General features: G+C 44.3%; 1 protein-coding gene across 8 annotated transcripts in view; it reads right to left on the bottom strand.

The window, feature by feature from the left end:
- si:dkey-66a8.7 (PI-PLC X domain-containing protein 1) overlaps positions 1-2,769 on the bottom strand; it is a 28,956-nt gene extending 26,187 nt beyond the window's left edge. For 5 of the 8 annotated variants that reach the window (XM_063054555.1, XM_063054558.1, XM_063054553.1 and 2 more), the window contains exons 1-2: positions 2,584-2,769; positions 714-981 (exon numbers count right to left, since the gene is read on the bottom strand). Coding sequence is in view for 1 of the 8 variants with exons in the window: in XM_063054560.1 (XP_062910630.1) it covers positions 398-412 (15 nt within the window). In the remaining 7 variants the exon portion in view is untranslated. Of the gene's footprint in view, positions 1-397; positions 492-713; positions 982-2,583 lie in introns of those variants that run through there. The other 3 variants (XM_063054554.1, XM_063054560.1, XM_063054559.1) reach the window with 3 other exon arrangements.
- Positions 2,770-13,935: the final 11,166 nt, after the last annotated feature.

Here is a 13,935-nt window from a genome sequence, read left to right as displayed (position 1 = left end):
TGCTGCCCGGCCTGCTGAGTTCCTCCTGCGTGTTACAGGAGGATAACGGTTCCAAATGGGGAAATTAGAAAGGGGGTACATTTAAGTTGAGGAAAGAGACTGGAGATTGAGAAGGGTGACAGGAGACTGGGATAAGGGATGGGAAACAGGAAATTGGAGAGGATGGGTAAATTTATTCTTGGCTCATTGGGAAGCACGTTCACCTCCGAGTCAGAAAGTTGCTTGTTAAATTTCCAGACCAGAAACAAGCACAAATAATTTAGCCAAACACTCCAAAGCAATACTGAGAGACTGTCTTCTAAGAGAGACACTAAGCTAAATTACATTTAATTCAGCTCAGTAGCCAATCCTTACCCACCCCCCTCTCTCCGCATTCTCTCCCTGCATTGATACTAACCTGGGAGGAGTACATTGATCCAATAGTCCTAGGCTTCCCAATTTCAGTCAGGCAGTAAGGAATAGAGAGATCAAAGTGGTGACTAAACCTTATCTTAGAGACCCCACCCACAAAACACCCTGACAGCTTCTGATAGGACATATGGATAGAGGTGGAGTCTCACATGCTTTCAAAGTCACCTCGGATTTGCAGAACTTCCTAAATCTCTGTAATGTACTTCTGAAAACCATACAATTACTACTTAATATTAAAGTTAATTAAACATTTTAAACATGCTCATTAAAAACAATACACTAAAGTAAGAACAAAAACATACCTTTGCCTTCCTGATTTCCAGGTCAGGGATCCCTGAGGAATGGGGAGACAGATTCTACAGCAGCTCCTAATCCAGGGGAAGCCCAGGACAATGGTGCGACACCAGTGGACCACATCACTGAGTGCTTTAACTATCACTCTGCTTGTCCCAGATTTATAGCAGGGGCATACAGGGTGCCGGTCGCCGATGGTTCTCTAGAGTTGCCAGTTCAATCCATTGAACCCCTCCACTCTGCTCTCTTAAATGGAAGTGAAAGGTGTAAAAACCACTGTTTGAGGAAAAGCATGGGCGTTATTTCCAGTATGCTGTAAAATATCCATCCCTTAGTTAATATCAACGTGAATGTAAAATTTATTACCAATGTATCTCGAGATTTACTTTCTTGCAGCCACTTACAGAAAAAAATAAATTAAGCAGAATTTATGAAAACTATACATAAACAATGCCTGACAAGCAATCAAATGTGCAAAAGAGGAGAAAATGTGCAAATGAAAATAATATTGAGAACAAGGTTGTAGAGTCATGGAACACTACAGGACAGAAACAGACCCTTCAGCCCATCTAGTCCCTGCTGAATTATACTATTCTGCCTAGTCCCATCAACCTGCACCCTTCATGCCCTCCCCCCATCCATGTACCTATCCAAATTTCTCTTAAACGTTTAAATCGAACCCGCATCCACCACTTGCTCTGGCAGCTCATTCCACATGTTCACCACCCTCTGGGTGAAGAAGTTCCCCCTCTTGTTCCCCTTAAACATTTAACCTTTCACCCTTAACCGATGACCTCTACTCCTTGAAAGTGAGTCTGTAGGCTGTGGAAGCAGCTCAGAGTTGTGGTGAGTGAAGTTATCCATGCCAGTTTCGCAGCCTGATGGTTGTAATTAAAGGAAATTTTGCCCATATTTCTCAGACTGTTTGTACTTGCTGTCATTTTTCTAGTTTGCAGCTGTAACCACACTTCCAAAGTAGCAACACACTCAACATGCTGGAGGAAATCAGCAGGTCTGCAGATGCTGGAAATCCAGGCAACACATATAAAATGCTGGATCTGCAAATGCAAAGTAGCACTTGGCTACACAGAAGGGCCAGAAAAATACTTCCGTTTGGAGACCATTTGGCCTATCGAGTACCTTCTGGCACACAGAACAACCCCATTCCCTGCATTTCCATCAATTCTACCATCCAGTTACACTATTAAGAATTTGCAGTGCCCAGATAGATTCAGTCTCGTCATTCTCCTCCCTTCTGACTTGTCAACCAACGCCATTTCAACCATATTTTATTTAGATGTCATTTTCAATAAGTAAACCCCAAAAGCAGAATCCTCTACAATATCCTCGAGTATAAAGAGGCTACACTGATGAAAACCTGCTGATGAAGAGAAGAAATCCGGCAAAAATTATCAAGTGACACACACACACACACACACAAACTGCTGGAAGAACTCAGCAGGTCGGTCAGAACCTATGGAGGGGAATAAACAGTCGACATTTCGGGCCGAAGCTCTTCATCAAGATTGGAAAGGAAAGGGAAAGAAGCCAGTCTTTCTTTTTAGCAAGGTAAGGTTCGAAGTCGAGGCGGTTTATGTTCCGTCAGCAGTTGGAGATGAACAGATCCAGAACGGGCGGAAGACCAGAGCCACGTCTCCAAGAAGTGGTGGGTTGCAGAGGGGTCATCGGTGGGTGGAAAATTCTCGCCGAAGAAGTGGGCTCGGAGACGGAAGGGAAGCAACATAGTAAGTTGGCTAGAAGCCAGATTTCAGCATTAGCAGCTCAAAGACAAATCAGAATAACCGGAACCATTTTATGTGGTCTGGGTTTGTACGTAAACAGGGGTAGCACCGTGGAAGGGAGGAAAGAAAGCGCTACCGTGTGTCCAGCGGCCCGCGATTCTCAGGGCCGGTGCCCCGGTTGCGGTGCGTCTCTCTCTCTGATGCCACTGCCTGTGCGGAAGTCCGGAGGGGCGGGTGTCTCTTGTTAATGCTATTTGACGGGTATTCAGTTCAATCTGAGAGAAAAAAATTATTCACCGAATCATGTATTGTATTTTTGCGTCGGTGTCAGCGGAAAATAAAATTACTGTCGGTATGTGCGTGTTGAAGATCCAGTATTATGTAAATCCTGTCGTGAAAAGGCAGGAGATATTTTGCTAACTGCCCGTTCATTGGTCATGTTCCTTCGACAGAATTTAATTCGAATTTTGTTAAAAATAACGCATAGAATCCAAATCACAACATGCTCATATTGTCATTGAGCAGAGAAACGGCCCTTCCCGCAGAGTCATAGAACACTACAACGCAAAACAGGCCATTCGGCTCATCTAGTCTGTGCTGACTATTATTCTGACTGGTCCCATCAACCTGCACCTTAGACCATAAGATATAGGAACAGAATCAGGCCATTTGGCCTATCGAGTCCATTTCATCATGGCCGATCCATATTTCTTCTCAGCCCCAATCTCCTGCCTTCGCCCAGCATCCCTTCATGCCCTAACCAATCAAGAACTACCTGGACCATTGCTCTTCATACCTCTCCTGTCTATGTACTTATCCAAACTTGTCTGAAATGTTCAGAATCGAACCTGCATTCACCACTTCCGCTGGCAGCTGGTTCCACATTCGCACCACCCTCTGAGTGGAGAAGTTACCCCTTGTTCCCCTTAAACAGTTCACCTTTCACAATTAATCCAGGGCTTCTAGTCTCACCCAACCTCAGTGGAAAAAGCCTGCTTGCATTTATCTATGCCCTATCTATATCCCTTTATTTCCTGCAGAACATCAAGAAAGCTCCCCTCTGTCCCAGGATACTGACGGACTTTTACCGCTGTACCATTGAGAGCATACTCACCAACTGCGTCTCAGTGTGGTATGGCAACTGTCCCGTATCGGACCGCAAAGCACTCCTGCGTGTGGTGAAAACTGCCCAGCAGATTATCAGCACCCAATTGCCCACCGTTGAGAACTCCTACCATAAATGCTGCCTGGGCAGGGAGAAAAGCATTATCAGGGATGCATATCACCCTAACCATGGACTTTTTACTCTCCTCCCATCCGGTGGGCGCTACAGGAACCTCCGCTCCGTCACCAGCAGGCACAGGAAGAGCTTCTTCCCTGAGGCTGTGACCCTGCTGAATCTCACATCACAGCGCTAAGCAGTATTGCATCCATATTGTACTGTCTCAGTACTTTTATATTTGTGTGCTGTAGCACAAACTTTTTATTTGCAGTTATTTTGTAAATAACACAATTCTTTGCATTTCTGGTTCGATGCTAACTGCATTTCATTGGCTTTGTATCTGTACTCAGCACAATGACAATAAAGTTGAATCTAATCTAATCTAAAAAAATCCCTCATAATTTCATATACCTCATTCTCCTATGCTCCAAGGAATAAAGTCCAAAACTATTCAACTTTTTCCAATAACTTAGGTCCTCAAATCCTGTCAACATCCTTGTATTTACCAGCACTAGGTTGTTAATTCAAGTGCTCATCTAGATATCCCATGAACATTGTAAGAGTTTCTGCCTCCATGACCCTCTCGGGCAGTGTGTGCTTTAAACCAATCTCTGAGTGAAAAATTCTCCTTTATATCCCTTTCAACCGTTTACTCTTTCCCTTAACCATTTCAGGTTGCAAACTCCGCCATGGGCACTAGCCTCCCCAGCGTTCAGGACATCTTCAAAAGTTGATGCCTCAATAAGGTGGCAACCATCTTTAAGGACCCCATTACCCAGGAGATGCCCACTTCTCATTGCTACCATCAAGGATGAGGAGCCTGAAGCCACACACTCAAATGTTTAGGAGCAGATTCTAACCCTCTGCCTTCATCTTTTTAAATGGATAATTAATCCATGTACACTACCCTCTGATTCCCATTCTGATGTGTCGATCTATGGCCTCCTCTTGGGCCAAGATGAGACCATCCTCAGGGTGCGGGGGGGAGAAATACCTCATATTCTGTCTGGGCACCCTCCAACCTGATGGCAAGAACATTGATCTCTCCTTCCAGTGAACAAATTTAACCCCCCTACCCCTTCCTCTATTCTCCACTCTGACCTTTCACTTCTTCTCACCCACCTATTATGTCCCCCGATTCCCCTCCTCCTTCCCTTTCTCCCATTGCCCACTCACCTCTCCTACCAGATTCTTTCTTCTCCAGCCCTTGACCTTTCCCACCCACCTGGCTTCACCTTTCACCTTCCAGCCAGCCTCCTTCCCCTCCCCCCCCCACCCTTTTTATTCACGCATCTTCCCCACTTCCTCCTCCATTCTGGTCTCAACCCAAAACATCGACTGTTTCCTCTTTTCCATAGATGCTGCCTGACCTGCTGAGTTCCTCCAGCATTTGTGTGTGTTGCTGTCTTATTTTTTTTGCTCTTTTTGCACTACTTACTTAATTTAAATTTTCTTTTTGTAACATATAGTTTTGTTTTATTGTGTATTGCACTGTATTGCTGTCACAAAGCAATAAATTTCAAGGCACATGCCAGTGATACCCGATTCTGATTCTAAACCTGTGCCTCTGGTAAAGACACCTCTGCTCAGGGGAACTGGAACTGGCCTATTATTATCACATGTACCTAGTTACAGTGAAATGCTTGCCATACAGATCAATTCATTACACAGCCATTGAGGTAGTACAGTGAATTTGCCCCTTTCCCCAAAGAAGGGGAATCAAGAACCAGAGGTTTAAGGTGAGGGGGGCATTTTCTGTATAAGGGATTGTATCTATGTGTCAGAGGAACTGGTTAAGGAAGACACAATAACAATTTTTAAAAGACAGTTGGACAGGTAAATGGATTAGAAAGGTTATAAGCCAAATGTAGGCGAGTGGGACTAGCTTGGGGAGGGCATCAGGGACCAGCTGGGGTGAAGGTCCTAAACCTCTATGACCTTGAGAAGCCTTGCTGTCTTCTTAAGGCATTGTGACATTGGTAGTCCTACAAGGAGGCAGTTCATCTGCTTTCAGTGCAGTAGAAATTAAAAGTAATTTGTTATAATCAGCATAGAGTTTAACAGCTGAAAGTTAAGGGCAAAGTTCAGAACCAAACATAGATCATTGCAGCACAAGACACCATTTCTGGTTTCACAATGATTCACTGGGAATTTTTGAGAATGTGACTAAACACATTGATGAAGGAAGAGCAGTAGATGTAGTGTATATGAATTTCAGTAAGGCATTTGATAAGGTACCCCATGCAAGGCTTATGGAGAAAGTAAGGACGCATGGGATCCAAGGGGACATTGCTTTGGGGATCCAGAACTGGCTTGCCCACAGAAGGCAAAGAGTGGTTGTAGACGGGTCATATTCTGCATGGAGGTCGGTCACCAGTGGAGTGCCTCAGGGATCTGTTCTGGGACCCTTACTCTTCGTCATTTTTATAAATGACCTGGATGAGGAAGTGGAGGGATGGGTTAGTAAGATTGCTGATGACACAAAGGTTGGAGATGTTGTGGATAGTATGGAGGGCTGTCAGAGGTTACAGCAGGTCATTGATAGGATGCAAAACTGGGCTGAGAAGTGGCAGATGGAGTTCAACCCAGATAAGTGTGAAGTGGTTCATTTTAGTAGGTCAAATATGATGGCAGAATATAGTATTAATGGTTAGACTCTTGGCAGTGTGGAGGATCAGAGGGATCTTGGGGTCCGAGTTCATAGGACACTCAAAGCAGCTGTGCAGGTTGACTCTGTAGTTAAGAAGGTGTACGGTGCCTTGGCCTTCAACAATCGTGGGATTGAATTTAGGAGCTGAGAGGTAATGTTGCAACTATATAGGACCCTGGTCAGACCCCACTTGGAGTACTATGCTCAGTTCTGGTCGCCTCACTACAGGAAGGATGTGGAAGCCATAGAAAGAGTGCAGAGGAGATTTACAAGGATGTTGCCTGGATTGAGGAGCATGCCTTATGAGAATAGGTTGAGTGAACTCAGCCTTTTCTCCTTGGAGCGATGCAGGATGAGAGGTGTATGAGATGACGAGAGGCATTGATCGTGTGGATGGTCAGAGGCTTTTTCCCAGAGCTGTAGTGGTTGCCACAAGAGGACACAGGTTTAAGGTGCTGGGGAGTAGGTACAGAGGAGATGTCAGGGGTAAGTTTTTTACTCAGAGAGTGGTGAGTGCGTGGAATGGGCTGCCGGCAACAGTGGTGGAGGTGGATACAATAGTGTCTTTTAAGAGGCTTTTGGATAGGTACATGGAGCTTAGAAAAATAAAGGGCTATGGGTAACCCTAGTAATTTCTAAGGTAGGGACATGTTCGGCACAATCCTGTGGGCCAAAGGGCCTATATTGTGCTGTAGGTTTTCTATGTTTCTGTGTTTAATTCTCCACTTTCAGTTTTCCTTCGAGTTGCTACACAATGGCAAATATTTATATATAGGCTTATGAGGGAGAAGGAGAAATCAAGGAGAAAGAGCAGATAGGATGAATAAACTCTTCTCGGTCTTCCAGCCGGGTACAGGTATTGATTATAACTGACAATTTGATGACAAACTCTGCCGTCTTCTTTAGGGATGATGCCTGGGTGTGTCTAGTCCGGTGGTATTTATACCCCCGTAGTCTGTGGAGAAGATGCCCGAGTTTTTCATTGAAACATCAGTTATAATCAATACCTGAACCCAGCTGGAAGCCCGAGAAGAGGTTATTTGTCATATACGCTGGGAAATCATTAGATACTTTTTCCAGCAGGTAGGATGGTTCAAAATAAGATAGTTGGAACCCCACCTGGAGCAGGAAGAGCTACACAGACCATTTGGGTGGAATCTTATGCTGTGAATTCTTTGCAATACCCAAAGAGACACAATGATATTGGCACAATGTGTTTCAGATTCACATGTATTTATCACATGTAAATTGAAACATACAATGAAATGTACTGAGTGTGTTAACAACCAACACACCTAGGAACGTGCTGGGGCAGCTGTTAGTGTCACTACACTTTCCAGTGCCAGCATAGTATGCCCACAAGCAGCACAACAGAACAGAACACACGAGAAACAAAATAACAACAGCAAAGTAAGCTCCTTTTCTCCCTCCCACCAGCTCACAAATGCAGACAGTCCTCCTGTCTCCAGGTTTCAACCTCTGAGCTTTGATCTTTGGTATTGACTCCCCAGACCAGACAATGACAGGACCCTGACCTCCAGGATCGAACTTTGGGTGTGCAAACCGATTGGCCCTCGTGCTTCCTGCTCACATGGACGTCTGACCTTGGGACAGCCCAATGTCCACGGGTGTCCTTCGCCACCCGTCCACATCGCTGGCCTTCAAGCCCAGAGTGGAGTCCTGGTGGTTGGATATCCTTTGCCTCCACATCTACATGTCTGGAATTCGAGCGCAGAGCAGAGCATCAATACCCCACATTGCTGTACTTCAAGCAAGAAATGGAGGCCTAGTCCCTGGATGTCCTTTGTCCACATCGCTGGATGTTAACCGCGAAGTAGAGCAGCAATGCCCAAATCGGTGGAGTGAAGGCCTAATCCCTGGATACCCTTCATCACCCAGTAACGTCGTTGAACTTCGAATGCAGAGCACAGAGCAGAGGTCTGAACTCGAACTGCTCCACAGACCCTAATCTGAACTTTAACTCCCCCTCATTACTGTCCATAAACCCTAACCTGACCCCTGACTCCCCTCTCTGTCTCGGAAGTCATCTCTGCAAATTTAAAAAACTAGGCCTGAACCCCAACCTTAACAGAAACCGCAGCTCAGCGGCATCTTGATTGGTGATACGCTCAGAAACTCTGTTTTGTGGGTATCGTTCCTATGGTGTCAGCACCGTCCCAGTCTGGATGCACAGACTGCAACTTCTCCATATGTGTGCACACCAGAAAAGTTCAAAGTAAATTTTATTATCAGTCTGCAGATACAGTACATACTACCCTGAGATTCATTTTCCTGTGGGCATACTCAGCAAATGTGTAGGATAGTAACTATAACAGGATCAATGAAAGATCAACCAGAAGACAACAAACTGTGCAAATGCAAATTATAAACAAATAGCAATACATAACGAGAATATGAAATAACAAGGTAAAGAGTCCTTCAAGAGAGATCATTGGTTGTGGGAACATCTCAATGGATGGGCAGGTGAGTGTAGATATCCCCTTTTGTTCAGGAGCCTGGCGGTTGAGGGGCGGTAACTGTTCCTGAATCTGGTGGTGACTGAGGAACCTGTACCTTCTACCTGATGGCAGCAGCAAGAAAAGTGCATGGCCTGGGTGGTGTGCATCTCTGATGATGGACGCTGCTTTCATACGACAGCGACATGGAGGACAGCAGGGCATTGCTTCCAGGTGAGCTCGATGCCTACTGCGCCCACTTTGACCATCAGAACGTGAAGGAACCACTGCGAACCCCTGTACCTCCTGATGATCCTTTGATCTCAGTACCTGAAGCTGACGTGCAGACTGCCTTCAGGATGATGAATCTGAGGAAAGGGTACCTGGCCATGTACTGAAGACCCGTGCTGACCAACTGGCTGGCGAGTTCACAGATCTCTTTAACCCCTTGCTCCGCAGTGTGTGGTACCCAGCCACTTCAAGCAGGATACAATTATACCGGTGCTCAAGAAGAGCATGGTAACCTGCTCAATGACTATTGCCCAGTGGCACTTACCTCCACAGTGATGAAGTGTTTTGAGAGGCTGGTGATAGAACATACCGGCTCCTTCCTGAGAGGCAACTTGGATTTACTCCAGTTTGCTTACCAGAAGAACAAGTCCACAGCATAAGCCATCTCACTGGCTCTTCACACAACCCTGGAACATCTGGTCAGCAAAGGTGCATACATCAGGATGCTCTTTATTGTCTACTGCTCAGCATTCAATACCATCGTCCCTTCAAAAGTAATTACTAAGCCAAGACCTTGGCCTCAAACACCTCCTTGTGCAATTGGATTCTGGATTTCCTCACTTGCAACCCCAGTCGGTTCAGATTGGCAAAAGCATCTCCTCCACCATCTCCATCAGCAACAGTTGCAGAACGGGGCTGCGTGCTTAGCCCCCCGCTCTACTTGCTTTTGACTTTTGGCTAAGCACAGCTCCAACACCATATTCAAGTTTTCTGATGGCACCACTGTTGCGGGCAGTATTCAAAGATGCTGATGACTGAGCATACAGGAGGGAGGTGGAAAATTTCGCTGAGTGGTGTCATAACAACAACCTCTCATTCAATGTCAGCAAGACTAAGGAACTGATTGTAGACTTCAGGAGAGGGAAGCCAGAGGTCCATGAACCAGTAATCATCAGAGGATCAGAGGTTGAAAGGGTTAGCAATTTTAAATTCCTGGGTGTATTTCAGAGCAGATTACTCACCATGACAAGAATTCTAAGAACCAACCATGAAATATCTTCTATATATTTTTAGATTTCACACATTATTCTTATTTGGGAGTAAAAGTGAAAATAAAACACATTTTCCTCAGGAACTTAGTGGGTCAGGCAGCATTCATGGAGAGAAAAGCACAGCTGACATTTGGGGTCAAGACCCTTCACATGTATCAATTTCTAATCGATAAAACTTAACAGCACTTTCCAGGCTCCTCAGCCCTCGATGAAGAACTTTTTAACCTGCTCTAGCGTCAATCTAACCCTTCCCTCCTTACATGGCCCTCCATTTTTTGCCACGCATGTTCCTACCTAAGAGTTTCTTAAATGCCCCTAATGTATCTACACCATCCATGGCAGGGCGTTATGCACCCACCACTGCCTGTGTGAAAAAACTCATCTCTGATGTCCCACCTGTACACCAATGTCATATAGGCTGCAATGCTGTAAGAAGACAGCATGGCTTTTCAATGTGTTAGATAATAAATCCAGGTCGTACCTAGAACATCCCCATATGTGTTGCTAGTCTCCTAAGAAATAGAGGCACAGATCGAATGGACGGCCAGAGACTTTTTCCTAGAGCAGAAATGAGGGACATAATTTTAAAGGGATTGGAGGAAATTATAGTGAATGGAGATGTCAGAGGTAGGTTTTTTACACAAAGAGTTACACAGAGAATGTGGGAGCCAGGGCTGGTTGTAAAGGATTCATTGCCAAAGACAGCTGTGGAGGTCAAGTATATTGGGTATACCTATAGTGCCAGTTGATAGTTTTTTGATTAGTAAGGGTGACAAAGGTTATTGAGAATGGGTTTGAGACGGATAATAATCCGCCATGATCAAACGGTGTTTTTCTCAATCAATCCCTTCTGCCCTTCACAGTATTATAGATCCTCCACGATTTTTTTCTCCTATCGTTCCCTGCCCTCTGCACAACTTAAATCTTATTTTTTTCCTGAAATATCATTGGCATGAAATATTATCTCTCTGTTTCTTTTTCATATACAAATAGTGACCCATTGGATTTTGGTCTCATTTTCTGTTTCACTTTACACAATATAAAACATTCATCATGATCCTTATCATCTTTCATTATTACCAGCACATATTTACATTGGCACAGAATATAAGTCAGCTGAGAAGGGTGAAAGCTGTGTGAAATTCCTTTACTGGCCCTATTGATGACGGACATGTCTTTTTTTCACTGATACAATCATTTAGATCAACTCAACACCACAGATGCATCCTGACCTGCTGAGTATTTCCAATATTTTCTGTTTTTCTCCTAGCTTTCCAGCATCTGCAGTTTTGTTTTTTGATTTTGTAAGACCCCCACCCTCCTTGGACACTCTCTCTTCTCCCCTCCCCCATTGAGCAGAAGATACAAAAGCCTGAAAGGTTCAAGGTACCACCAGGCTCAAGGATAGCCTCTGTCCCACTGTTGTCAGACTCCTAAATGGACCTCTTGTACAACAAGATGGCCGCTTGGCCTCGCAATCTACCTTGTTATGACCTTTTTTTTATTGTTTACCTGCACGGCACTCTTTAGCTAACTTCTTCACTTCATTCTGCATTGTTATTGTTTTACCTTATTCCAGCTCAGTACACTGTTTAATGATTTGATCTGTATAAACAGTATGCGAGACAAGCTTTCACTGTATCTTGGTACATGTAACAATAATAAACCAATACCAATACAATTATCCTCAAGACTACTGTAGCTTGAGTCCACTCTAACTCTTTTGACAAGTGTGCAGATGACAGCACCGTGGTGGGCCACATCTCAAATAACCACAAATTGGAACACCGGGAGGAGATAGAGAACCTAAACAACGAAATGTCATGACAACAAACTTTCCCTCAATGTCAGCAAAACCAAAGAGCTAATTATTGACTTCAGGAAGGGGCAGGGCACATGCTCCTGTTTACATCAACTCTGCTGAGGTCAGGAGAGTTGAGAGCTTCAAGACCCAAGGAGTGAGTATCACCAGCAGCCTGCCCTGGTCCAGCCAAGAAAGTGCTCCAGCACGTCTATTTTCCTAGGAGGCTAAAGAAATTTGACATATACCCACTCACCCTCACCAATATTTATAGATACACCGCAGAAAGCATCTTATCCAGATGCATCAAGGGTTTGCATGGCAACTGCTCTGCCGGAGACTGACAAAAACCGTGGAGAGTTGTGGGCACAATTCAACACATGACTGAAACCAGCCTCCCCTGTTATAGACTCTGTCTATTCTTACTTGCTGCTTTGATAAAGCAGCTAACATAATCAGAAATCCTGATGAAGACTCTCAGTCCTAACGCCGTCTGTCAACGCTTTTCCACTGATGCTGCCTGGCCTGCTGAGTTCCTCCAGTATTTTGTGTTTGTTGCTTGGATTTCCAGCATCTTCAGATTTACTCGTAATCAAAAGTCCCACCTCTATCCCCCTCCCATCAAGCAGAAGATACAAAAGCTTGAAAACCACCATGTATCACCAGGCTCTAGGACAGCTTCTGCCCTACTATTATAAAACTATTGAATGGTCTCCAAATACAATAAGATGGGCTCTTAATGTCACAGTCTACCTTGTCATGACCTTGCACCTTATTGTCTGTTAGCACTGCACTTTCTCTTTTACTCTAACACTTTATGCTATGGTCTGTATTGTTATCCCTTGTACTACCTCAGTGTGATGTGATGAACTAATCTGGGATGGATTGCATGCAAAATAGTTCTTTTTACTGTACCTTAGTACATGTGACAATCATAATAATAATAATAATGATCCAGAAAATGCCAAGAAAAAACAAAAGCAACCCAACACATTACAGGATCCTGCAGCGGTTTAACTCAATCTGATTTCTTACACAGGCACAACTAGTGGCAAACATCACTCACCAAAATATTGCTTTAAATACAAACTCATAAAAAGACACCATACCATACTATAAATACAAGCCTAATCCAGTTTTAGAGACGGAGTCCTACAAATTATATAATGGCTGATCCACTATTACAAATACGATAATCCATAATAACCATCTGGATATAATATTGCAGGATAAACAAGCAAGAACAACTTACTTAACAGTCACAGCCATTGCAAACACACATATCGTACAGAAATCAGTAAGTGAAAAACACAAGAAATATGCTAAATTAAAAGAGGAAATTGAAAGATATGGAACATGAATAGGGTTGCAAGCACGAGAAAGTCTACAGATGGAGATCCAAAGCAACACAAACAAAATGCTGGAGGAATTCAGCAGATCAGACAGCATCTGTGTAAAAGAGTAAACAGTCGACATTTCGGGCCGAGACGCTTCTTCAGGGTATACATGGTCCCAATAGTAATACCTACAACTGGTATCATCCCAAAGTCACTACATGAAAGCATTAAACAATTAGGACTGCACAGCCAAGAGAAAATCTGCAGATGCTGGAAATCCAAGCAACACACACAAAATGCTAGAGGGACCCAGTAGGCCAGGCATCATATAGGAAGAGAGTACTGTTGATGTTTCAGGACAAAACCCTTCAGCTGGACTGGAGAAGAACTGAGGAGTAGATTTAAAAGACTGTGAAGTTGGGGGGTGGGGTAGAAACAGCAGGTGATCGGTGAAACCTGGAGGGGGAGGAATTAAGTAAAGAGCTGGGAAGTTGATTGGTGAAAGAGACAGGAGGCCATAGAAAAAAGAAAAAGTGGGGGAGGAGCACCAGAGGGAGGCAATGGGTGGGCAAGGAGAAAAGGTGAGAGAGGGGATAGGGAATGGGAAATGGTGATGGGGGCGGGTGGGGTGGGGCATGACTGGAAATTTGAGAAATTGATGTTCATGCCATCAGGTTGGAGGCTACCCAAACGGAATATAAAGTGTTATTCCTCCAGCCTAAGTGTAGCCTCATCATGT

The sequence above is a fragment of the Mobula hypostoma genome, chromosome 7, assembly GCF_963921235.1.
Source record: "Mobula hypostoma chromosome 7, sMobHyp1.1, whole genome shotgun sequence".
NCBI classification, from domain to species: domain Eukaryota; kingdom Metazoa; phylum Chordata; class Chondrichthyes; order Myliobatiformes; family Myliobatidae; genus Mobula; species Mobula hypostoma.
Note: the sequence above shows the minus strand (reverse complement) of the source record. Positions and strands in the feature narration are given on the sequence as shown.